Genomic DNA, 26,282 nt, shown 5'->3' with positions numbered 1-26,282 from the left:
TGATGATGGGTTGGGCCAGTGGCAAATTTCTCCAGTCTCCATTGAAGCCGGAAACATGGGGCGGGAAGAGGCGGGGATGCTTGATCCTACGGGAAGCTGGACTGGTCTTTCAGTTTGTAGGGCAAACTGGAGGAGGGCCTTTTGTAAATCTCCGCCCTCAACATTAAATGTTGTTGCATCGATTGGCCCGCAGCACAGCAAGGTACGTTTTTGTAACTTGCATGGATAACATGATTGGTGAAGATCTTACGATGTGCAACGTCCATGACGCGGCTTTCTTGACATTTGTGAAAGACGCCATTTTGTTGTTAGCGGTGAATAGGAGCGTAAAAGAAAGATCGAGAAACCGCCACTTAAAGGTAAAACATGTATACAACGTAGCAATGTAATATATGTAATTCATAGTATTTTTTTTATTTTCAGGATCAGGAACGCAAACGATTGCTTATTTGCTTTCGGCTTGACCGCAAGCTTTGACAACGAATCACCCTGCGTAGACTCAAACCAAACGAGGATCATCTGCCGTCAATAGCTAGTTAACGTTAGCTACCTCGCCCGGCATTATGTTCTCAGGACCTGTTAAAGTCGCGCGAGTATTATTCCGCTAACTTTACTGAAATTGTGTCAGTAAGTATTCGCTGGTCATTGTGATTGGACATTCAGCTTCCTCCTATTTGGAGTCATTATGTCGAGCCCCTTCGCTTGCTTGTGCTAACGTTAGCTAACGATGTAAGCAAAATTAACGTTAGTTAGCTAGCTACGCCTATTTTCTTACTGCGTAACGTTAATTTACATGGATTGAGATTTGAATTATACGCCGCTTAACTAACTAACCGATGTTAAACACGTCTCTAAACGAATCTAGTTAACCAGCCTGTGGGTTAAACGGTAAGGTAACTTGGACTTGGTGGTCTCTACGGCCTTCTAGTTGGGTAACTAAACTGTACCGGGAAGCTTTAGCTAGCGTAACTGTTGGTACTGGATGGTTAAATTTGGTTTTGGAAACTTGTCAGTGTCTTCAAACTGAACCCGTCACATGGTTTGCTAGTGTGTTACAAATTAATGTAGCTAACTAGCTAAACCTTTATGTTAGACCCAAGTAATTTTAATGGACAGACAACTGAAGCAAAATTGTGTGAGATGCATGCAAAGCTACACACATTAGTTTTATTTATGACTGACACCCATGTCTCTGTCTTCCATACATTTCCATTTTCAAACATTGAGTTCTCCAGGAATCTGTCAATTTTCCTACTTTGTTCAGGTCCTGATGAGGGGCTGATCAAACAACCGGTGGAGCAGGTTAACCCCAGCATGCCGAACTTTCCCTTATGGAAGAACATTGCTAGACTTAAAAGAAAAATGTCCACTATTTGCCTGTCCAACCAGAAAGTGAGCCCCCTTGATGCCCCTAGTGTTCCCTCAATATTAATGTGTGTACTTTATGTAGTAGGCTGTACATCACATAATCCACCCCCCTTGTCATTTGGCATGTCAATTATTAATCCACATTGGCTCTTTTTAATTTTTTATGAGCGTCTCTTGGTAACTGGCACCTCTTTTAGAACCCCTTAACACTGACTGCCGATGCACCCCAAAAAGACTCCACCTCAGGCAGCCTATATCACATGCATACTGTGATAAGTTAACTTAACTACTCTCTGATGACTTGCTGCTGGCCTCCCATACCCCTCCCCTGTCCTTCCCTGTTATTCCTGTTTCCTCAGAGGACGATACATTCTGAGCACTTCCTCTTTGCTTTAGTTGAAGAACAGGGTGGACAATCCTGATTTCAAATGAGCTGCCATTGTTGTAATGTCATTGTTAGAAATCTGCAAGCTATGAGCTTTTCTAGTTCTGGAACTCCCCTCTGTGGAATGTCTGTTGGCTAGAGCTAGAATCATTGTCACATTCTGAATCCATGAAGGAACTTTGTGAAACTGACAACTCCCTGTGTTCATGATGTTAGAACTCAAATCACACCCCTCCTAGCTATTGTTTGCCTACAGTTGTTGTATAGTTTATTTCAGAAGTGCCAAGGCGTGTGTCATATTTAAATGGCTTCAGCATGTTTCCACCGAAGAACCCCGTTTATGAATTATGTTCATTTGTATATCATTTGCCACAATTGTCTTGAAGGTGTGTAATAATACTGTGTTGGTGTTATCCTATGCTATCATTTGTAGGCATGTGTTAGTGGGAGGGTTTTTGCACAAGATTAGAGTGTTCCATTATTTTAGAAGTCATTTGTGTCCTTTGGAGAAAGACCTGAGTGTTCAATAGCCTATTTGCTGTGACAGGATCATTGTTTCCCTGTCTCTCTCCTGGTTAATTCAGCAGTGTGTCTCTGCTTACAGGTGTGTTACCTCTCCCATATCCAGCCTCTAGTACTCTGGTTCTTCTGAGCGCTGACCTATATTCGCCACATCACTGGCCTCATTGTCTGCTTTTCCTTGAGCTCAGACTGCATGCTCTTCGTTTCACCTACAACACCTGTATGGGTCTTTTATAATGCGGTCCCATCGTCCCCTACTCTTGTCCAGTTTGTATTAATACCGCTAACTTGTCTCAAATATGAATCTGTTTTTGTCATGGTGTTTAGGATACACTATTTTTCTGATGTAGTGAGCCTGTTTCATCATAGGCCGTGTCTTAAATCAGATGATTCTGCGATGTGCTTGGCAACATACTGAATAATAGGAAGGATTGTTATTGCAATGAATATGCCTAATTCAAAATGAAAGTCAACAATTGATACATTTGTGGGTCATTCCATGAAAGTGCCCTTCGATATTTTAAGTAGAAGTTGTCCACCAATATTGGATTTTAAAAGCCTGTTATATTAAATGCGGTGCCCTTTAATATTAAAGACAACATGGACAATTCAATCAATCTGCTAAAGTGCCAAAATGCAGCATTTTGACATCCCTCTGTCAACTCTCACTTCTATGAATATTTTAACCCACTTAATCCCAAAACTTCTCCAAGGTTCAGCATCATTGTAAAGCCCTAGTCATTTTGTTGCTAGACAGTTATTTCTGAAGATTATTATTTATGTGATTCATTTAAGTATGTCCCTCACCCCTGTTATGTGAACTGAACTCTCATTTTAATATGGTGACACTGTCTTTTAAAACATTGAACATTTAATAGTAATATCTTAGAGTAAAAGCAGATGAGCTGATTCTACTCTTCTTGGCAATTTTGTGGTGCAAAACTGAGCGGGTCGAGCATAACATGTCAACCCTGTTAGGTCAACCCTGTTACTTTGTTTTGCACTTAATAGGCACTACTTACTATAGTCTTTATAAAAACAAAATGTACCTCTTGAGGGAGGATAATTTTTTCATGAAGTGGAAATTATGTGAAAGTTACACTTGTCAAAAGACACCAAATTGGTGGAAAGACCCGTGTACATTTAGAAACGCATTTCAACAGTGAGAAAGTTACGTAGAAAAAAACATGAATTAGTTATGGTGTTGTGTTAGACATGTATGTAGGCTTCTATTTGGGACTGACTAGGCTATTACATTCTAATCGTTGTGGCTGCTGTTACAGAGCCTGTTTGTGTTCTTGCTTGATGGGTGTTGGGCAATAGGTGTTCAGGTGGAGCTATGTTGTAACCAGCCTCTACTCCTGGATCGTGTCTCTGGTCAGTGCTCTGCCAGTCATGTGATCCACTTCTCTGCTCCTGGCTATGAGTAAACAGTTGCCTGCCAGTCAGAACGACACTGCCCTGCAGTCCCATCAGCCAAGTCCTGCTTGTGTGTTGTGTGAGACCCAGAGGTGCCACTAAGGGCCCATTGTTAAGACGCAAAATAAACAGACAGTGACTGAATGCTTTTCTCAGCACTTTCTCTCCTCCTCATGAATTTAATCTCTGTGGTTGCCCTTTTATCAGAGATAAGGACATTATTACCCTCACAGGGCAAAATTTTTAATCAAATTACCAAGGATGGGAACCTTTTTATATACATTTATAAATGGATTCATAAACAATGTCTTGTTTTACACCGATCTGACACCACCCACATTGTATGCGGGAGCAGTGTAGAATATTTTAACGTCTTCATGTTAATGAATCATTTCATCCACACTGCTCACATACGTCAGCGAGCTTTTGTGTTACCGAACACGTGGACACACACGGCCGGTTTAGCCTGGTGTTAGGCGTAATGAATGTTGTACAACTACTAGCTTAACCATTTTGGTTTCTGTCTCCCTTCCTCCAGATTAGCCAAGATGGGGAACATGTTTGCAGGCCTGTTTAAGAATCTCTTTGGTAAAAAAGAGATGCGGATTCTGATGGTGGGGCTGGATGCTGCCGGCAAGACCACCATCCTGTACAAGCTCAAACTGGGCGAGATCGTCACCACAATCCCTACCATCGGTGAGTAGCTTAGCTTTATCCCTTGTACCCCATGTCATCACACACCCTTCACTTAGGTACAAACCCCTCCTGAAATGCTCCCCAATATTCCTCCAATAACTTGCTCCATGTGACTTTCATGAGGTCTAGGCCCCTGTTTGTTTAGTTGTAGGGGAGTGGAAATGAATGTCATACGTACAGCCATGTACTCCCTCTGTCCCCATCTCATCCGAACCCTGATCACTTCTCACATGCCCAGAGTAGCTGCCGTGAGCCGCCCTCAGGCTCTGAAGCAATGATCGGGCCCCTGTTAAGGCCAACAGTCTGCCTGTACATGGATTTCATTAGGAGACGTGGGTCGGGCACTGTGTAGCCTACCTACATCAGCTACAGAGCTCCCGCAGGCAGGCAACGTCCTGCAATGTGGCTGTTGTCATAGGGATTAAGTGACTTAAATATAGGAAAGAATGGAGCTTTTACAGCCCCCCCTGAAATAACATTGTTGCATTATAGGAATGTAACACAAGGCTGATGACATTTCATATTCCAGTAGATATTCATTCACTTTGCATATTTTATTCAAATATACATTTTAATTTGCAGCTACATTTTGGCAAAGACATTTCATGCAGACATTTGTGTTAAGGGAGTGACCTAGCTTGCCTGTTTGGGATTGCTGATATGTCATCTCACACAGCCTCTTGGAATGTTAGTGTCTTAGGTTGCTGACGTAACTGATCTTTCTCGCTATCTCAGGTTTTAACGTTGAGACGGTAGAATACAAGAACATCAGCTTCACAGTGTGGGATGTGGGCGGTCAGGACAAGATCAGGCCTCTGTGGCGGCACTACTTCCAGAACACCCAAGGTGAGTGGACACTGTCACCAGAACACCCTCAGCACCATCTTCACTCTTTCTGACTTTGAGTTGAGACTGTCCAGGGTAAATGTTCATATTTTCCTCACCCTCCATCCTTTCTCTCCCTCTGCTTCGCTCAGGTCTGATCTTTGTGGTGGACAGTAACGATAGGGAGAGAGTGAACGAGGCGCGGGAGGAGCTGACAAGGATGCTTGCTGAGGACGAGCTGAGAGACGCTGTGCTGCTTGTGTTCGCTAACAAACAGGTGAACTGACTAACTGGGGAGAGACACTAGTGCGTCTGGAAAACAGTAGTTTCCTATACCTGCTACACTGGACATGTAAATTTAGCTTGACGCGTAAAGAGTAGGCCACTTAAATCAAGTGTTCTCGGCGTGAGCGGTGCGTGAAATTCTTTAAAATGGAAACAGAGCGCAATTTTACAATGAGCAGAGCGAGACTAACATACAGGTGATCTTTTCCCCATTAATTTGGTCTTTTGACCAATCAGATCAGTTATTTTGCCAGTAATTGGGCAAAAGATCACAATTGGGCTGCCTGTGTTAACGCAGCCCAAGGCTTCACCAGTAAACTGCATCTGTAATTGGTAGTACAGTGTTGTTATTCATATGGTTTGCAGATACTAGTAGTTCAACTCAAGGTCATACAATGGACTCCCTCTATACTAAGTAGAGGTCGACCGATTATGATTTTTCAACGCCGATACCGATTATTGGAGGACCCCAAAAAAAGCCGATACCGATTAATCAGACAATTTTTTTTAATGTGTCTCTGTGTGTATATACACTGCTCAAAAAAATAAAGGGAACACTTAAACAACACAATGTAACTCCAAGTTAATCACACTTCTGTGAAATCAAACTGTCCACTTAGGAAGCAACACTGATTGACAATAAATTTCACATGCTGTTGTGCAAATGGAATAGACAAAAGGTGGAAATTATAGGCAATTAGCAAGACACCCCAATAAAGGAATGGTTCTGCAGGTGGTGACCACAGACCACTTCTCAGTTCCTATGCTTCCTGGCTGATGTTTTGGTCACTTTTGAATGCTGGCAGTGCTTTCACTCTAGTGGTAGCATGAGACGGAGTCTACAACTCACACAAGTGGCTCAGGTAGTGCAGTTCATCCAGGATGGCACATCAATGCGAGCTGTGGCAAAAAGGTTTGCTGTGTCTGTCAGCGTAGTGTTCAGAGCATGGAGGCGCTACCAGGAGACAGGCCAGTACATCAGGAGACGTGGAGGAGGCCGTAGGAGGGCAACAATCTGGCAGCAGGACCGCTACCTCCGCCTTTGTGCAAGGAGGAGCACTGCCAGAGCCCTGCAAAATGACCTCCAGCAGGCCACAAATGTGCATGTGTGAGCATATGGTCTCACAAGGGGTCTGAGGATCTCATCTCTGTACCTAATGGTAGTCAGGCTACCTCTAGCGAGCACATGGAGGGCTGTGCGGCCCCACAAAGAAATGCCACCCCACACCATGACTGACCCACCGCCAAACCGGTCGTGCTGGAGGATGTTGCAGGTAACAGAACGTTCTCCACGGCGTCTCCAGACTCTGTCACGTCTGTCACATGTGCTCATGTGCTCAGTGTGAACCTGCTTTCATCTGTGAAGAGCACAGGGCGCCAGTGGCGAATTTTCCAATCTTGGTGTTCTCTGGCAAATGCCAAACGTCATGCACCGTGTTGGGCTGTAAGCACAACCCCCACCTGTGGACGTCGGGCCCTCATACCACCCTCATGGAGTCTGTTTCTGACCGTTTAAGCAGACACATGCACATTTGTGGCCTGCTGGAGGTCATTTTGCAGGGCTCTGGCAGTGCTCCTCCTTGCACAAAGGCGGAGGTAGCGGTCCTGCTGCTGGGTTGTTGCCCTCCTACGGCCTCCTCCACGTCTCCTGATGTACTGGCCTGTCTCCTGGTAGCGCCTCCATGCTCTGAACACTACGCTGACAGACACAGCAAACCTTTTTGCCACAGCTCGCATTGATGTGCCATCCTGGATGAACTGCACTACCTGAGCCACTTGTGTGGGTTGTAGACTCCGTCTCATGCTACCACTAGAGTGAGAGCACCGCCAGCATTCAAAAGTGACCAAAACATCAGCCAGGAAGCATAGGAACTGAGAAGTGGTCTGTGGTCACCACCTGCAGAACCATTCCTTTATTGGGGTGTCTTGCTAATTGCCTATAATTTCCACCTTTTGTCTATTCCATTTGCACAACAGCACGTGAAATTTATTGTCAATCAGTGTTGCTTCCTAAGTGGACAGTTTGATTTCACAGAAGTGTGATTGACTTGGAGTTACATTGTGTTGTTTAAGTGTTCCCCTTATTTTTTTGAGCAGTGTATAAAGATTTGCTAAGAGCTCCTGGCAAATGCAGTAAAGTACTCTTTGAATGAATGCCTACGAGCATGTTGCTGCCGCCTACCACTGCTCAGTCAGACTGTGATATAAAATCATAGACTTAATTATAATAAACACAATAATATGAGCCTTTGGTCATTAATATTGTCAAATCCGGGAACTATCATTTTGAAAACTAAACGTTTATTCTTTCAGTGAAATACGGAACCATTCTGTATTTTATCGAACGGCTGGCAACCCTAAGTCTAAATATTGCTGTTACATTGCACAACCTTCAATGTTATGTCATAATTATGTAAAATTCTGGCAAGTTAGTTCGCAATGAGCCAGGCAGCCCAAACTGTTTCCCTAGTTAATATTGCCTGCTAACATAAATTTATTTGAACTAAATATGCAGGTTTAAAAATATATACTTCTGTGTATTGATTTTAAGAAAGGCATTGATGTTTATGGTTAGGTACATTTGTGCAATGAGAGTGCGTTTTTTCGCAAATGTGCTTTTGTTAAATCATCACTCGTTTGGCGAAGTTGAAGTAGGCTGTGATTCGATGATAAATGAACAGGAACCGCATTGATTATATGCAACGCAGGACAAGCGTTAACCTCTCTTGGGTACGTGAGACGTTAGCGTCCCACCTCTTCAACAGCCAGTGAAACTGCTGGGCGCCAAATTCAAATACAGAAATACTCATTATAAAAATTCAGAAAACAAAACATATTTTACATGGGTTTAAAGATTAACTTCTTGTGAATCCAACCACGGTGTCAGATTTAAAAATGCTTTACGGCGAAAGCATACCTTACTATTATTTGAGAACATAGCCCACTAGACAAATCATTACAAACACTAACCAGCCAAGTAGAACAGTTAAATAATTCAGAAATAGAGATAAAATTAATCCCTTTGATGATCTTCATATGTTTGCACTCAGCAGACATTCATTTACTCAATAAATGTTCCTTTTGTTCGATAAAGTCTCTTTATATCCCAAAACCTCCACTTTGTTCGTGTTTTCTTCAGTAATCCACAGGCTCAAACGCAGTCAAAACAGGATGACACAAATCCAAATTGTATCCGTAAAGTTCATAGAAACATGTCAAACGATGTTTATATTCAATCCTCAGGTTGTTTTTAGCCTAAATAATCGATAATATTTCAACCAGACAATAACGTCGTCAATTTAAAAGGTAAACAAGAAAGGCACTCTCTCGGTCTCGCGCATGAAAAAGCTCTGTGACAGTTTAGGGTCCACTCATTCAGACTGCTCTTACTTCCTCATTTTTCAGAATACAAGCCTGAAACAATTTCTAAAGACTGTTGACATCTAGTGGAAGGCATAGAAACTGCAATTTGAGTCCTAAGTCAATGGATACTGTAATGGCATTGAATAGAAAACTACTAAACCAAAAAAGAAACTACTTCCCGAATGGATTTTTCTCAGGTTTTTGCCTGCCAAATCAGTTCTGTTATACTCACAGACACTGATTTAACAGTTTTGGAAACTTTAGAGTGTTTTCTATCCAAATCTACCAGTTGTGTGCGTATCATATCTTCTGGGCCCGAGAAGCAGGCAGTTTAATTTGGGCTTGCATTTCATCCAAAATTCCGAATGCTACCCCCTACCCTAGAGAAGTTAACAAATGATTATGTTAAGATGTATTGTTTTTTATAAGATAAGTTTAATGCTAGCTAGCAACTTACCTTGCCTTTTGATGTTGCACTCACGTAACCGGTGGTCAGCCTGCCACGCAGTTTCCTTGTGGATTGCAATGAAATCGGCCATAATCGGCGTCCAAAAATGCAGATTACCGATAATGAAAACTTGAACTGATAAATTGGTCGACCTCTAATACTAAGATGGTTTGTGAAGGTCTTTTGCAGACGCATGTTTTCCTGGGTTAACCCTTTTCTCCACTCTTCAGGACCTCCCCAACGCTATGAACGCAGCGGAGATCACAGACAAGCTGGGCCTGCACTCCCTGCGCCAGCGTAACTGGTACATCCAGGCCACCTGCGCTACCAGTGGGGATGGGCTCTACGAGGGCCTCGACTGGCTCTCCAACCAGCTAAAGAACGCAAAATGATCTACCATTCCGCCGTCTGTCTGCGTCTTTGTCTGCGCAGTGTGTTATGGGCGACAGCGCTGGTCCCAGCCCCTCTCTCCTCCCGTCTCTCACTCCATCCCATCCAAGCATTGGGGCTTTGACCAGTGATACCCCACATACGCGTGTGTGTGAGAGTGCAAGTGTTTGTGTGGATCTTAATGTGTATGTATGTGTGGGTGCATGTGTGTAAGCCGGGAGTGGGAGCAGCCCTGCTGTGCCTTCAACAGTCTCACTCACCCGTGGAAATGACAGCATGGCTAACTCTAGCGCCCCCCCCCAATCCCTCCCCTCCTGACCCACCGTCAGTGGCTCCTAAGACACCCTGGTTTTCACAAGGCAAAGAAAGACCCAGGATGCTAAGTCTTATGTGTAATCTGAAAATGAATAAAGTTTATAGATTAAAAAAACAACTCTGATTTTCCATCCACTAGTATTGCGATCTGTCAGACACTCTTCTTAAACTGTTGGTTTGAGACCCCACACCATGAAATAAATCTCAATGTAACCTGTATCAGGTTGGGAAAAAGACAAATAAAAATAGCTTTTCCATCCTAGATCCTTCTTTGCATTCTTTGTAAAATCATGGTCTAGTATGCCCAACCGCATTGTTCTGGCTGTCTTGGGAACACTAGCTAATCAATTATTAGCCAGCTTTCAGTCGCTGTCCTAACCCTCAAATCTCCATTGAAGCACAACAAATTAGTGATGTCACCATGCCCCTCGTCCACTCGTTTTTGTTGTTGAGCGTAGCCACCGTAGCCTGAATGATGATGGTGGTGCTTGATAAGACCTGCAGGACTTGAGGGTCAGCTGTTTGGTAGGCATTACTGACTGAAATGAGTTGTTACTATTGTTTTTGGTTTATTAGAATGGAGCAAGACTTGACTTGTCTGGAAATAAGTTATTGTTCCAAAAGGTAACTGTGGTAACCAGCTGCTGACCCTGCTGCCCTCTAGGATCACAAGTGATGGCCTCTTTATCACGCTGCATCTTTATTGGTGGCTAACACCAAGTGATATGTTCCTTTCACAGGGCCTTGTGAGATCATTGATACTGTTTTGATTGAGTGAACGATCCTTACCGCCGGGTATGGAAAACGCAATAAATTGTGTGTTTGTCTAGTACTACACTATACTACCTATGCTAGGCAGAGGGTCAGTGTAGTTGAGTGTAGCTAGCCACAGCTCTGCGAGTACATTGGGTGAGTGTACATGGGATTAGTTGGGTGTTTTCAGCACCGTTCCTGTCCACTGGAACAGCGAGGCCTTTTGAGAGTTGCTCCCACTCTGGCTTTCTCCTCATTACATTTTCTGTTGTCTACTTTTTTTCCTTTTTATTATATTTTATTTACATTGTTCTTTTTTGTACAGACGACCTGGTTCCCTTGGTCTAGCATGAGCTGAGGAGCCAGGTGTGCAGTATTTCAATCAAAATGCTTTAGGATCCTTTGGGTTTGACTTATGAAGGGCTGGTTGTGTTTGGATTAGCTTTTAGGATGTTTGCCGAGTTGGACTTTCCTGCAGGGCATGGGGTGGGCCTGATGGGTCACTTCCAGCAGAGGAGGTTGGTGGGAGGAGCTGTAGGAGGATGGGCTCATTGTAATGACTGGAACGACATAATTGGAACAGAGTCAAATGTGGTTCTGATATGTTTGATACCGTTCCATTGATTCCATTCCAGACATTACATTACGTCCCTCCTTTAGCTCCTTCCGTCAGCCGCCACTGACTTTCAGCTGCACTAATACGGCACTCTTCTCCAATTCCTCATAGTGCTGTGTTATCAAGCTCTCATGGCATTCAATGCATTACGCTTCAGCCTACAATCCAAACTGCATTGTGAACACACACCCTATGCGGGGCTATCTAGGTTGTTTGCTCTCTGTGTCGTCAGGTTTAGTTATCCCGGTTCTGCTGCACAGGTAGTCACATCTGCCCCTTCGCTCCATGTGAAACATGACCAGCTTGCACTATAATACAATAAATAGTACTGTAACTAGACCATGGAAGGTTGCCTCATCAACCTCTTTACAGCAAGCAGTGGGGGGAAAGCTTGAGCTTTCTGCTCACATCAGCAGTGCTTTCATTGACAACTCTCTCCCATCAGCATCGCCATAGCAACTACACCAGCAGACAGTCACCATGTGCAAATTAAGCCGCGGCTGTTCTCCACGTCAACACACAGCTTCAAAATGTATACGATAACTGACTAAATAATTTTCTGTACATCCCATGTATTCCAAAGGCTACTGCTAATTTAGTTGAGAAACCATTAGTACACTGTACTGTACACACCCCCTGCTGATTGAAGATGACCCTAAGGTCCCAGCCCCACACTGACCTCTTGAGGGTAGGACTGATCTTTACCCACGTATCTGTGTACAACTGGACAATTAGATCTCTCTTTGTTTATTTTATGAATTGTTCCAGAAAATGGTTTCAACAAATTAATAACTCTAATCTAATTTTTGGCCTTTTTCTTCTGTAATGATATTGTAGGGTTTAGTGCTGAAAGAAAATCCATTGAATTGAATGATGAGCGTCACTTCCGGTATATGGCAGGTAATTAAAGTGTATATGAACTTCTGTATGAACATTTATTTTAACTTGACAATTTCATTTAGCTACCCTTGTTCAGATGTGAAGCTTTAATTTTCAGATCATTTTCTGTACAAATGACACAAGGTGTGTGTGCATATGTCTTTTCTTTTACTTAAAGATTTCCCTTTGTTTTTAGCTTTTTTTAACCCATCTTGTAACATCTGAGAAATGCACTATAATAAAGAGATCTCTATTACAAATCTCTTGTATATTTATTTCATGAAAATATAAAATAGATGCTTAGTTACTGAAACACTGGGCTAAAATAGGCTTAGATACTGAAACATCAGTTTAAAAATCCCACCACAGTAAGAACCTATTCATTACCTTGGAACAGAGATCATATTCAACAAGCGTTCACTTTTAAGGTAAACCTTTAAGGTTTTCAGGCTAACATTAGTGTTTTTGAGTTACAAAAATCACAAAGGAATGTCAAAAGCCCATGAGGCAGATTTTCCTAGACTGCAATTACTCCTCTTAGTCACAGTGTGGCACTACCTACAAAATAATAGCATTATGTTTCTCTCTTCTTTCAGAGAATAAGTCGTGCAGCATGGTTTCTCCCACTGACAGAAAATGCTTTCTTAGCAGGCTGTTCATGGAGGCTTGGCCTGCAGAGGCTCAGTCTGTCTTTTCCTGTAGTGTCTGCTAGAGAGAACTGGTGTGGTTCTTAGGCCATGTTGTGTGTGTCCCCTCCATGGCAAGGTAAACCACACACATCAATTCTATGCTATCTTTTGTGTACTTTTTCAGTAAAAAAAAAAGGTGATTGTTTCACCATCTCATTGTCTCAGGTCCATTGACCCGCCCAGAATTATGGTCAATAATGTGGTTAGAGCTGGGCAATATATCTGGAATACTGGTATACCGATATGGATTTTTACAATACTGTAACGATATGTTGATACAGTGCTAAACAAATGAAAAGTTTTATAAATTGGACTATATCACTAACAATTTGGTCCTAGTTTGGTTGAGTATAAATAGCCTAATCAGAATGGAGAAAGCCCATTATAACCACTTAGAATTAATTTGTTGCCATCCTAGGGGTCATGCACTACTCATAAAACATATTTAGAACTTTTATTATTCACAAACATGAAATACTGTTAAATACCGACATACCGTCAAAAATCAGAAAAATATTGTGTTATGATATTTTGGCTATGTTGCCCACCACTTAATGTGGTTATTCAGGAATAAGTGTAATGGCCTCTGGAATTCTCCTGATGAATCAATGATATGTGGCATGTAAAATTTGTATCGGTTACCCCGAAATCAAAAAATAATGCTTTCAAAGGACGCTCAGAGCACTTTTACCGACTTCTGTCATCGTTTGGAATACCCAGGGGATCTTTCTCAATATCCTCAGACCAGGCTGGGATTGAGTTTTAAGCTAGTCTTTCATTGCAAGTCAATATCCCAAAGAATGTCCCTGTGTGGAGCTTAGAACAAGCCCTTAAATATACTTGATGGAACCATATCCCGTTTTCAGTTATATTTTCTGAAGGGGTCCATACGGTTTAGATGAAGCTCATGCAGACTGTTCATTATCCTCTTTGTTTGGGTTCCCCAAATTCTACAAAGGATTCAAGGAATCAGGTCGAGGTATCTGTTCGATTTATATTTTTACATGCCCAATGTTTTTCATTCTGATAAGAAAGCTTCATTTTCTTTCCTTCATCTCATAAAAAGCGAGGATATAAAATTGAAAACGAGTCTTAGGGAATGTTCCTCATATTTTGCCATATGAAGTGAACTTTATTGGAACCCCCTTGAAGAATAGTGACAATATCAAATGGAACCAATGACAATAGAGAGTGATCTCCCCTTGTTTCGCCCTACATCTTGGCTGTCTGATGTACAGATCATGTGACATATTGAGGTCAGTGTGATGGACTAGAGTCTTATCCCCATGCCAACTGACACTTGTCCCCTTGGAAACGTGCCTATCTCACCTGTCATGCATGTAGCAATTTTCACCGTTTTCAAGTACCTGACATTGACATTGGAACAAGGGGATGTTGATCACAAAGGAGAGACGGCGTGTCCTTTCCCTTTGTGAGGTGACAGCCGCTCAGCAGCAGGAGAGGGCTTGATCACACATACTGCATACTACTTTTGCTCTCATAAAAATTCTAATGCATATCCATATGAAATGGATCTATATCCGTATGCACCTAATTAAGACCATCTGGCAGTGGTGCAGCATCTATGGCTTTGTTACTGTCACTGCCTCAGTCAGAGTCATATCACCATGCAGATATAGTAGCTACAGTGTATTGGAATCCCCCATACTCCTCTCTTCCTCCTCCAGACCAAATTTCCATGATTGCTTTTAGTGTACCATCAGGAACTAAATTAGATAATTAGTGTTGATGGACTAATCAGGATGATTTAATTTGTCTCTGATGTTTATTGGGGTATTAATGCTCTGTGTATAGCTGGGTAGGGGGCTGGGAAAGGAAGGGCATTACATTCACATTAGCAGGCAACTGGTTCAATTCTCTCAACAGACGTGGCTGTCATGATTCTAATGACGACACCTGAGAAGTCTCTCCAAAGGAGATCTTGAGATGGGCCCTGGATGGTTCAGTATGGCCCTTCCCAAACTCCTTAAGAGTTTAACTGTTGACCTTTCCTAACAAGGCCCACATGGGAGAGCTGTTCTGACAGCGAGAGAGAGAAAGAGGATAGAGACCCCCTATCCCCCAGATGCCCACTTTAATCATATTTATTTATTTAACTAGGCAAGTCAGTTAAGAACAAATTCTTATTTACAATGACTGCCTACACTGTCCAAACCTGGATGACGCTGGGCCAATTGTGCGCCGCCCTATGGGACTCCCAATCACGGCCGATTGTGATACAGCCTGGAATCAAACCAGGGTCTATAGTGACGCCTCTAGCACTGATGCAGTGCCTTAGACCGCTGCGCCACTCGGAAGCCCAAGATATATCTCTAGCACATTCTCCATATTTCTCTGCCATGAAAAATCTCCCATGATTGAGAATCCTCTTTTTGCCCTCATTCAGATTGAAATTGGATTGGTTTAGTCAGGTTTTAGAGGGAAATACATTTTAATTAGAGATGACAGTGGTGTGTCTGTCTGTCTGTCTGTCTGTCTGTCTGTCTGTCTGCGTGTGTGAAGGGAGACCAGAGGTAGGTGTCACCTCACACTCAGTGACAGCACTGTGTTTGAAAAGTCCACTGGCACTACTGAGATGGAACTCAGAGAGACTGTCTCATCACCTCCTGCAGGGTGCCAAGCAGACTGCAGACTGTCTCTTTTCACATGCACACTACATCCCTTTAACCTTAATACCACAGCTTAGGAAAACACCTCAACTGTAATGTTGCACTGTAATCTAACAAGAAAACATTGAATATGGCTTTACTAGTGTGTGATGATGGGTAATTACCCCTCTCCGCCTTGCTGCTATGTAGAATCCACCCTAAACATGTCAGTGTCTGCTCTCACCACTAGAGGGTACCAAAGTTCCATTTAGCGCACTGCTGGCTTTCTATTTGGTTTCTGATCTGCGCACACACACGCACGCACGCACGCACGCACGCACGCACACACACACACACACACACACACACACACACACACACAAAGGATTTAAATGAGGGTCATAGTGGAACTGCCTAGTTATCAGAAATGCTAAGAAGAATGTTAGGGCTATAATTATGAAATAGTGCAATGTAGGTGTAATGTAGGTTGATGTAATGTAATGTAGGTTGATGAGGGCTGAGGATCAGTGTGTGTTAATTAGGGCTGAGGATCATTGTGGGTTAATGAGGGCTGAGGATCATTGTGGGTTGATGAGGGGTGAGGATCATGGTGTGTTAATTAGGGCTGAGGATCGTGGTGGGTTGATGAGGGGTGAGGATCATGGTGTGTTAATTAGGGCTGAGGATCATTGTGGGTTAATGAGGGCTGAGGATCATGGTGGGTTAATGAGGGCTGAGGATCATGGTAGGTTGATGAGGGCTGAGGATCATGGTGGGTTGATGAGGGCTGAGGATCATGGTGGGTTAATGAGGGCTGAGGATCATGGTGGGTTGATGAGGGCTGAGGATCATGGTGGGTTAATGATGGCTGAGGATCATGGTGGGTTGATGATGGCTGAGGATCATGGTGGGTTAATGAGGGCTGAGGATCATGGTGAGTTGATGAGGGCTGAGGATCATGGTGGGTTGATGAGGGCTGAGGATCATGGTGGGTTGATGAGGGCTGAGGATCATGGTGGGTTAATGAGGGCTGAGGATCATGGTGGGTCGATGAAGGCTGAGGATCATGGTGGGTTGTAGAGGGCTGAGGATCATGGTGGGTTGATGAGGGCTGAGGATCATGGTGGGTTAATGAGGGCTGAGGATCATGGTGGGTTGATGAGGGCTGAGGATCATGGTGGGTTAATGAGAGCTGAGGGCTGGGCGGGGCCTGGTTGGGGGTCCTAGAATGCTGTGCTGCTGGTGATGAGGGTCTGTTTATAATAAACGGAGCCCATACTGTGCTAGCTAGACCACTGCTCCACGGTTCTCTCTACAGCATGATTTCAGGTGGACAATTCTCCATGGTGACGTTACCTTGGAAACAGCACCTTACTTATTTATAGAGAGTGGTTGGGCAGACATGGAAAAATAAAGGAGATCGGGAGACATGGACTATTATTTGCCACAAGATGTATGTGTGTGGTGATAGTGGGCAGTTTAACATCTTCGTTTTCATGCTAATGTGGTCTGTAATTTGAGGGTTGCTTAACGAGGATGCTGTGTCATCGCGAAGGAGACTGACAGAGTCTGGCCGGCTGATTCAATGATTGGTTGATGTGGATGAGATCTTGCTAGTCACATCTGATGCATGGAATCCCTTGCTTATGGAGTGTAATTTTAGGAGTGATCTGCTAGTGGAACACTTTTTGATGATTATTACACTGCTCAAAAAAATAAAGGGAACACTTAAACAACACAATGTAACTCCAAGTTAATCACACTTCTGTGAAATCAAACTGTCCACTTAGGAAGCAACACTGATTGACAATAAATTTCACATGCTGTTGTGCAAATGGAATAGACAAAAGGTGGAAATTATAGGCAATTAGCAAGACACCCCAATAAAGGAATGGTTCTGCAGGTGGTGACCACAGTTCCTATGCTTCCTGGCTGATGTTTTGGTCACTTTTGAATGCTGGCGGTGCTCTCACTCTAGTGGTAGCATGAGACGGAGTCTACAACCCACACAAGTGGCTCAGGTAGTGCAGTTCATCCAGGATGGCACATCAATGCGAGCTGTGGCAAAAAAAGTTTGCTGTGTCTGTCAGCGTAGTGGCCTGCTGGAGGTCATTTTGCAGGGCTCTGGCAGTGCACCTCCTTTTACAAAGGCGGAGGTAGCGGTCCTGCTGCTGGGTTGTTGCCCTCCTACGGCCTCCTCCACGTCTCCTGATGTACTGGCCTGTCTCCTGGTAGCGCCTCCATGCTCTGGACACTACGCTGACAGACACAGCAAACCTTTTTGCCACAGCTCGCATTGATGTGCCATCCTGGATGAACTGCACTACCTGAGCCACTTGTGTGGGTTGTAGACTCCGTCTCATGCTACCACTAGAGTGAAAGCACCGCCAGCATTCAAAAGTGACCAAAACATCAGCCAGGAAGCATAGGAACTGAGAAGTGGTCTGTGGTCACCACCTGCAGAATCACTCCTGTTTTGGGGGGTGTCTTAGTAATTGCCTATAATTTCCACCTTTTGTCTATTCCATTTGCACAACAGCATGTGAAATTTATTGTCAATCAGTGTTGCTTCCTAAGTGGACAGTTTGATTTCACAGAAGTGTGATTGACTTGGAGTTACATTGTGTTGTTTAAGTGTTCCCTTTATTTTTTTGAGCAGTGTATTTTGTGGACAGTGGATGTTGACCCCAATCTATGCAAAAATGATGCATGATAAACATGCAGACTTAAAAAATATATCTTAGCGTTCACCAAATTCACACACAGACACAGACACACACCAACAAACACACTCCAACAGCTTAATACCGGTATATAAAAACACTCTTTCCCTCTCACACATGGCCAAACAGCGGCCGGCTGAACCTGACCTTTAGAAGGAGGTCTCTGTGGAGTGCCTACGTCTCAACTTGATCTGAGGCATCACACCCCAAATTTACCGCCACATTAATCCACTACTGCCCCCCCCCCCCCCCAGTTCAGGGTCTCCTACAGCCCCCCTGCCGGAGCACTGATCAGCCCGTCAGCCCAGGGGATCTCTGTGACAGCAGCAGCACAGTTTTTCATTTGATCCAACCTGTCCTACTGCATCCCATAGGGAGTCACTGCAGGTCCATCTGAAGAGAGGGGTGAGAAGGAGAGAGGGGGTGAGGGTGAGAAAGAGGCATGCGTGACAAGCCTCTCTATCTGCCATTCCTTATTTCCTGTCAAGATGGACTAAGAGCAGATGGAAGAGGGGGGCTGAGTGTGTGCGTGTTCTGTAGGGATGTTACTATGATCTTAGAGATAGCAACAACAATACATCTTCCACTACATTTCTCTTGATTTTTTCCACAAACTTCGCCTGTATTTATCTGCACTCAGCCTTTCTAGGGAGTTTTTCCTAGCCACCGTGCTTCTACACCTGCATTGCTTGCTGTTTGGGGTTTTAGGCTGGGTTTCTGTACAGCACTTCGAGATATTAGCTGATGTACGAAGGGCTATATAAAATAAACTTGATTGATTGATTGATCTCTATTTCTCCCTCTCCCCTCCCCCTTTATTTCTCACATTCTCTAAACTGACCTCTGACCTTTTCTCTCTAACACAGACTTGGGTGTACTCTGTGCAGCACTGCTCTCATGCTCTCTTGTATCTCCATTCCTCTATTCATGTCAGTCTATGTACATACTGTCTGTACCCCGGCTCTCTCCGTCCGTCTTTTAGCAGCATTATATCCTACCCTTCCTCCACAGTTGTAAGACACCCTGTCTGCAGTAGTACACTGTCCATCTCCCCTGTCATAGTGACAGAGCCCTCTGCTCTGTGTTGATCCAGAGATGGCTGCCTTTGATAAATCAGGAAGAACATAGCTAACAACCTCAGTGAGAGGGTGATAAAAGCGGGCTGTGACTCGGTTTCACCGGGTGTGTGTGTGTGTGAGTGTGTGTGTCCGTGCGTGTGCATGCATGCAATTTTTTTCTCTGCATACGGACCTCACTCAGAGCAAAAAATCCCTTCATCCTTTTCCATGTCCGTGTGCAGAACGTTGATCACACATACGTAGACCGACACACCCTCTGCATGGCACGCCAGAATCACAGTCTGCACTCAGCCATGTGTCTGTACTCTGTATGGATCCTCATGAGCCCACATGCATGCACACATACACACGCACACACACACGCACACGCACGCACGCACACGCACACGCACACGCACACACACACACACGCACACAAACACATCAGCATGCAACACAGCCCAGCCACAACCCAGTACACATGGTGACAGACATTCATAATTCCATCCACCCACACTGCTCCAACACTGCTCCACACACGCGGAAACACCCCCCACCCCCCCAATTCTGTCCTCATCCATAAAGACCACGACTCATCTCCTACCATCCACATCGCCATGGAAACACTGTATTTGGTCAGTTGATTGACGGTGGCTTCGCCGCTGTATGTGAAGGAGGCCAAGTACTGGGGAGCAGCACTCTTTGCTTTGATAAGGGAGTCAAATCCATTGTCTGATCACGATGGTGCTGTCTGAATGGTGAAACAAAAGAGATAGGGTTGATTCCCACGTTATCTCACTCTGTTCTGTGTTAACACTGAAATTGGTGCGACAATATTGACTGCGATGAATGTTGCTGACTTGTGGGCAATCATGGGTCAAATGCAAATCAGGAAGCCCATGATGATGTTGCTCATTGGTTTAGATGGACAGCAGTGTCACGCCCTGACCATAGAGAGCCTTGGTTATGTCGGGGTGTGACTAGGGTGAGTAATCTAGTTTGTTTTATTTCTAGGTTGGCCTGGTATGGTTCCCAATCAGAGGCAGTTGTTTATCGTTGTCTCTGATTGGGGATCATATTTAGGCAGCCATTTCCCCACTGTGTTTTGTGGGATCTTGTTTATGTGTAGTTGCCTGTGAGCACTCCATAGCGTCACGTATCGTTTGCGCTTTTTAATTGTTTTTGTGCGTTTCGCAAATAAAAAGATGTTGAACCCATACATGCTGCGCCTTGGTCCGAATGTTATTTCGACGATCGTGACAAGTATTCTCTATCGTGGAGATGCACTGATGCCTATGGTATATGGTCTAGCTGCTGCTGTGTAATATATAGAGCATAAGAGGTTAAGATAAATGTTAATCAGTATATTGGATCAGGCTGGGTTCACCGTGCATTGCAGTATTAGTGCATCTGCCGGCTTGACATCCATCATGTTCTCCACATGCACTACTAAACCCCTACTCTAACCTCTAGTTCCCAAAGAACCTATACTCCCCTACAGATTTATGTGGATAGTAAAGCTAAAACTCTTAATTTGGCTCTGTACTCCAGCATTTTGGATTTAAGATTAAATATTTTATATGAGGAGACAGTACAGAATGTCACCTTTTATTGGAAGATATTTTCATACATATCTGCATTACATATGTGTTTTTCTGTGGATAATGAGAAAGTTACAGACGCACAAAGACGATACCCCCAAAACATGCTAACCTCTCACCATTACCAATACGAATAACAGGGGAGGATAGCATTTTTGGGGGGGTATGATATTATTGCCTCTGTCATCATTATCATTATTCACGATTCATTAATGATTATCCATAATAATGGTAGCATCCACATTAATAAAGAAATGTTCATAAACATATTCCATTCTTATTTACAGTTGAAGTCGGAAGTTTAAATACACTTAGGTTGGAGTCATTAAAGCTTGTTTTTCAACCACTCCACAAATTTCTTGTTAACAAACTATAGTTTTGGCAAGTCGGTTAGGACATCTACTTTGTACACGACACAAGTAATTTTTCCAACAATTGTTTACAGACAGATTATTTCACTTATAATTCATTGTATCACAATTCCAGTAGGTCAGAAGTTTACATACCAAGTTGACTGTGCCTTTAAACAGCTTGGAACATTCCAGAGCATGTCATGATCTTAGAAGCTTCTGATTCTAAGAACAACAACAAAGGACCTTGTGAAGATGCTATAGGAAACATGTACAAAAGTATCTATATCCACAGTAAACGAGTCCTATATCGACATAACCTGAAATGCCGCTCAGCAAGGAAGAAGCCACTGCTCCAAAACCGCCATAAAAAAGCTAGACTACAGTTTGCAACTGCACATGGAGACAAAGATCGTACTTTTTGAAGAAATGTCCTCTGGTCTGATGAAACAAAAATAGAACCGTTTGGCCATAATGACCATTGTTATGTTTGGAGGAAAAAGGGGGTCTTGCAAGCGGAAGAACACCATCCCAACCGTGAAGCACGGGGGTGGCAGCATCATGTTGTGGGGGTGCACTTCACAAAATAGATGGCATCATGAGAAATTAAAATTATGTGGATATATTGAAGCAACATCTCAAGACATCAGTCGGGAAGTTAAAGCTTGGTCGCAAATGGGTCTTCCAAATGACCTCAATCCTATAGAAAATTTGTGGGCAGAACTGAAAAAAGTATGTGCAAGCAAGGATGCCTACACACCTGACTCAGTTATACCAGCTCTGTCAGGAGGAATGGGCCAAAAAAAGGCTACCTGAAATGTTTGACCCAAGTTAAACAATTTAAAGGCAATGCTACCAAATAGTAATTGAGTGTATGTAAACTTCTGACCCACTGGGAATGTGATGAAATAAATAAAAGCTGAAATACATTATTCTCTCTACTATTATTCTGACATTTCAAATTCTTAAAATAAAGTGGTAATCATAACTGACCTAAAACAGGGAATTTTTACTAGAATTATATGCCAGGAATTGTGAAAAACTGAGTTTAAATGTATTTGGCTAAGGTGTATATGAACTTCCGACCTCAACTGTATTTGTACAGTATACATATGTATTGAGTGAAGCAACCGGGGTCTCAAGCCAAGAAATTATATATTTTTTAATGAAAGATTACTTGTGTTTTTTTATAAAATTATGCCCAGCTCACGAGGCCCCTTGATGATGTGATACTTGAGGCAATTGCCTCTTTTACCTAATTGTAAATCCGCCACTGTGCATCCCCCCCAGCCAGCATGCAGAGAGACTTGTACTAAGAAAGTAACCAAGTGCAAGGCAGTTACTCACATTTCCCCCCGATTGATGTGCATGTCCATTAAAGTGACAGTGATGGGTATGTGGGTTAGTAGTGTGGGTGGGGAGGATGGGTAGACCTACATCTAATTCACACACATCATTAAAGAGCCAACTGAAAAGCAATGGATGTCAAGGAGAGGAGGCGGTTAGGGTGGGTATAGGGTAGGACAACATTTCACCACAAATGAAGTCAGCTTCATAGTGAAGAGGCTAACAGTATATGTCATTAGAAGGCAGGAACCGAGCCTGCAGTCCAGCAGAACACTGCAGGGCTGCTACGATGAAGCTCGGCCTCCTCAGCAATTTGTACAACAACCAGTTCCCTGGCCTCACTCAATCCACAACCACGACCCGATGAGAGAAAGCCCCCAGGCAAAACTCCTACTGGCTGCTGCCACCATTGCTTGCTATTGCTGCTAATGATCATGTTTTCTTCATCCACACACAAGAAACATATGTAACTTCATGCAAGCAAGAATCTTTATGATATATGATAACACAGATAACATGTGTAACCTTTGTGCAAGGATGGAACATTGGTGAATGAAACATGAACAAGGGGAGATATCATTGTTGTCATTGTTGAGCTGTTGGCTGTTCTAATAAAGAACAGGGCCCATTTTCTCTGGAATATAATCGAGAAAACATCATTGGAGCCATGTTGTAGGAATTCCCCAAAATCTCTGATGACATGTAGATCGCTGCCATCATGCCTTGTGTGGGCTGATTGAAGCCCTTGCAGACAAAGGCACAGTGGTGTACAAAGTTGCTGAGGATGAAAAAGACAGGGGACTGCCATAAATGTCAGCGAATTTTGAGAGGCCGTGAACAATTGAAATTAGCATACTCTGGAGTCTAATCCATCTTTGACGAAAAAGCTACAAATATCTCTCACTTAATGTAGCCTAGTATAGGAGGACATGGGGGGGAAAGTTTTCATTTCATCATAACGGAATTGCTTTTTTTTTTTGCAACGTGGTTCTTTCTTTAGAGGCAATTTGTCTCCATCTGTCTGCAGGTGCGTCGTGTTTTTTCCTTCTCTTTTTGTATCGACCGCTTGGTAAAAATGTGTCTGCACTTCGGCAGAACAACCGACCAACGACTAAATTAAATAGCTTTAGCCTACTTTGCACGCAACCATTCAAAAAGAAATGTTAGGCTAACCGGAGAATGTTTGTGACAAACATTATTGAAATGTTCTGCTGTCCAGTTAAAGTCAAAGACATGCAGTTTAAAGAAGAAGCCCATGGCCATGCAACCCAACATGTAAGACTGCCCCTCACTCCATAGTAGCCTATAGGTTACATGTTTTTGCCAGTGAGTATGTAGCCTTAATTATAAGATTTCTGTCTTCAAACCTTTTTGGTATAGCATAACATTTACAGTAGTGAGTCCATACATTTTCATACCGGTCCCCCGTGGGAATCAAACCCACAATCCTGGTGTTGCAAGCACCATGCTCTAACAAGTGAGCCACGTAGGACTTTGATATTGAGCTATAGAGAAGCATCTCTATAGTATATAATGGGCATCCCAATGGTATTTTAAAGGCAGGACCCTCATGTTGATGTTCCACTAACTTGGTGTGACCTACAACTGTTAGAGTCCTTCTGGGGCTTTTGAAAAGGTCATAGCATAGGCATGCATTAAGCCTTCAGTTGTATGTGCCATGTTGAATTTGTTGTTTTGTTTAGCTGACACAGTCATTGTGCAGTCCAGCCAGGTGCTCCTCCCCACTTGTAGTCTACACACAGTGATCTAGGCCTGAATGATTTTTAATGGCCACCGAAGACGTCCTCTTTCTACGCTCCACAAAACTATATTAAGCACATCACCTTGCTGCCATCAAAAGAGCCCGAGGGAGCTGCACTAAATTACAGTGAAATGAGTTTTTAGTTTTCTCTCTGTAGCTGTAATACAGTACGTTAGTTTAGGCCTATCTGTTGTTCTGGGGGCTTTGTTGTCACTAATAGGTCCTCCCTCTCCTTGGCCATGAGAGGTTCATCGGAGTAGTGACTGGCTAATTGTTTAGGTTTAAGAACGATAGATGACTGATAAATATGGGATATCCCATAGTTGGCTTTGTGTTTTGTTATGGCATGTTGTGAAATGTCACTGCCCCGCTGCCATCCATAGTAACTGATTAGAATTGGCGGACTACGTACGGTATAGACAATGTACATACTGGTGATGAGTAATGATGGTCTCGTTTCCATATTGGGCTGTTGAGTACCTGTAACAATGTCAACCCCCCACTCGCTCTCTCACTCACCCGGTGGAAATCAAACCTGCCATGACACATTGTGACACACAACCACCCAATCTGTTTATGATGATGTTAAGTGAACATCATTCCCATCATGACAGTCATTACCGGCTATTATCATTATTATCATCATTATTTTGATGATCTCAGAGTGAAACGCAGAATGGCGTGTTTGTGCATGTGTGTACGCGAGTCCCAAGACTGGCAGCTCTTATAAGCTTGTATACCACAGGGGAGTGACTGGGATAAAAGTGTGGACTCAGGAGATGTCGCTCTCTCCCTCCTCGGGAAGGAACACTGTGGTCTGTTAAGTACAGCAGGCTTCTACCATCCATTCCCCTGACTCTGTTTCCAAGAGATGGAGTGACAGCAGGCAACAGGCTCATGTTTGTCTCTGCCTGTAAACCAGCTGGACCACAGACAGGCAGACGGATGGACGGGCAGACGGACAGATGGACGGACGGACGGACGGGCGGACAGACATACAAACAGGCAGACCAGCATGTTCTTAAAGTTCTGGGCAGCCTGGCTCTTCCATACATTATTTATCAATCCGATCATTAAAAACTATTTTTCTCCTTCCTCCTCTTATCTCTTTCCATCTTCTGGCATTGCACCTCTTCTCTCTCCTCCATCTTTCACAGTCCATTAGCTGCTGTACTCTCTTCCCACTCTCCCCTCAATCTTGGTCCCTCGACTGCAATGCTCAGGATCTTCCTCTCACCCATAATGCGTGTGGTTCTTTCCCTCGACCTTGGTATGTCCCTGACCTTCGCTATAGCGTGCGTGATTTCACCGCTGGTGGCTCATACTTTACCTTGTTCTGTCAGATACCATATTGTTACGTGCAACGAAAATTCATAGCCATATAGATTTTTCTATTTGTAAACTGTTCTTGTGTATGTAGCTGGGCTCTGCCCTAGATCCTGGCTGTGTTCATGTCTGAGAGGTGTATGTTGCCCAGACAACAGAAGAATACATCAATGCTTACAGTGACAAACCGCCTAAGAGGCGAAAAGAGTCATAGAGGTAACATAGACAAATCATCCTGGTTCCTGCTTACAAGCAAAAATTAAAGCAGGAAGCACCAGTGACTAGATCAATAAAAAAGTGGTAAGATGAAGCAGATGCTAAGCTACAGGACTGTTTTGCTAGCACAAACTGGAATACGTTACGAGATTCCTCCGATAGCATTGAGGAGTACGCCACATCAGTCATTGGCTTCATCAATAAGTGCATCGATGATGTCGTCCCCACAGTGACCGTACGTACATACCCCAACCAGAAGCCATGGATTACAGGCAACATCCGCACTGAGCTTTCAAGGAGCGGGACTCTAACCTGGAAGCTTATAAGAAATCCCGCT

The 26,282-nt window shown here is 43.5% G+C and overlaps 1 protein-coding gene across 2 annotated transcripts; it reads left to right on the top strand.

The window, feature by feature from the left end:
- Positions 1-249: 249 nt before the first annotated feature.
- Positions 250-12,524, top strand: LOC129829992 (ADP-ribosylation factor 2-like). Of its 2 annotated transcripts, none has more exons than XM_055892094.1 (5): positions 250-359; positions 4,233-4,390; positions 5,126-5,236; positions 5,368-5,492; positions 9,542-12,524. In XM_055892094.1, the coding sequence occupies exons 2-5, from the start codon at positions 4,243-4,245 to the stop codon at positions 9,701-9,703; spliced, it is 546 nt and encodes a 181-aa protein (XP_055748069.1). In that variant the 5' UTR covers positions 250-359; positions 4,233-4,242; the 3' UTR covers positions 9,704-12,524. The 2 variants fall into 2 exon arrangements, with proteins under 2 accessions (XP_055748069.1, XP_055748078.1); XM_055892103.1 differs by lacking the exon at positions 250-359 and adding an exon at positions 526-627.
- Positions 12,525-26,282: the final 13,758 nt, after the last annotated feature.

The sequence above is a fragment of the Salvelinus fontinalis genome, chromosome 2 (genome assembly GCF_029448725.1).
Source record: "Salvelinus fontinalis isolate EN_2023a chromosome 2, ASM2944872v1, whole genome shotgun sequence".
Taxonomy (NCBI): domain Eukaryota; kingdom Metazoa; phylum Chordata; class Actinopteri; order Salmoniformes; family Salmonidae; genus Salvelinus; species Salvelinus fontinalis.
Note: the sequence above shows the minus strand (reverse complement) of the source record. Positions and strands in the feature narration are given on the sequence as shown.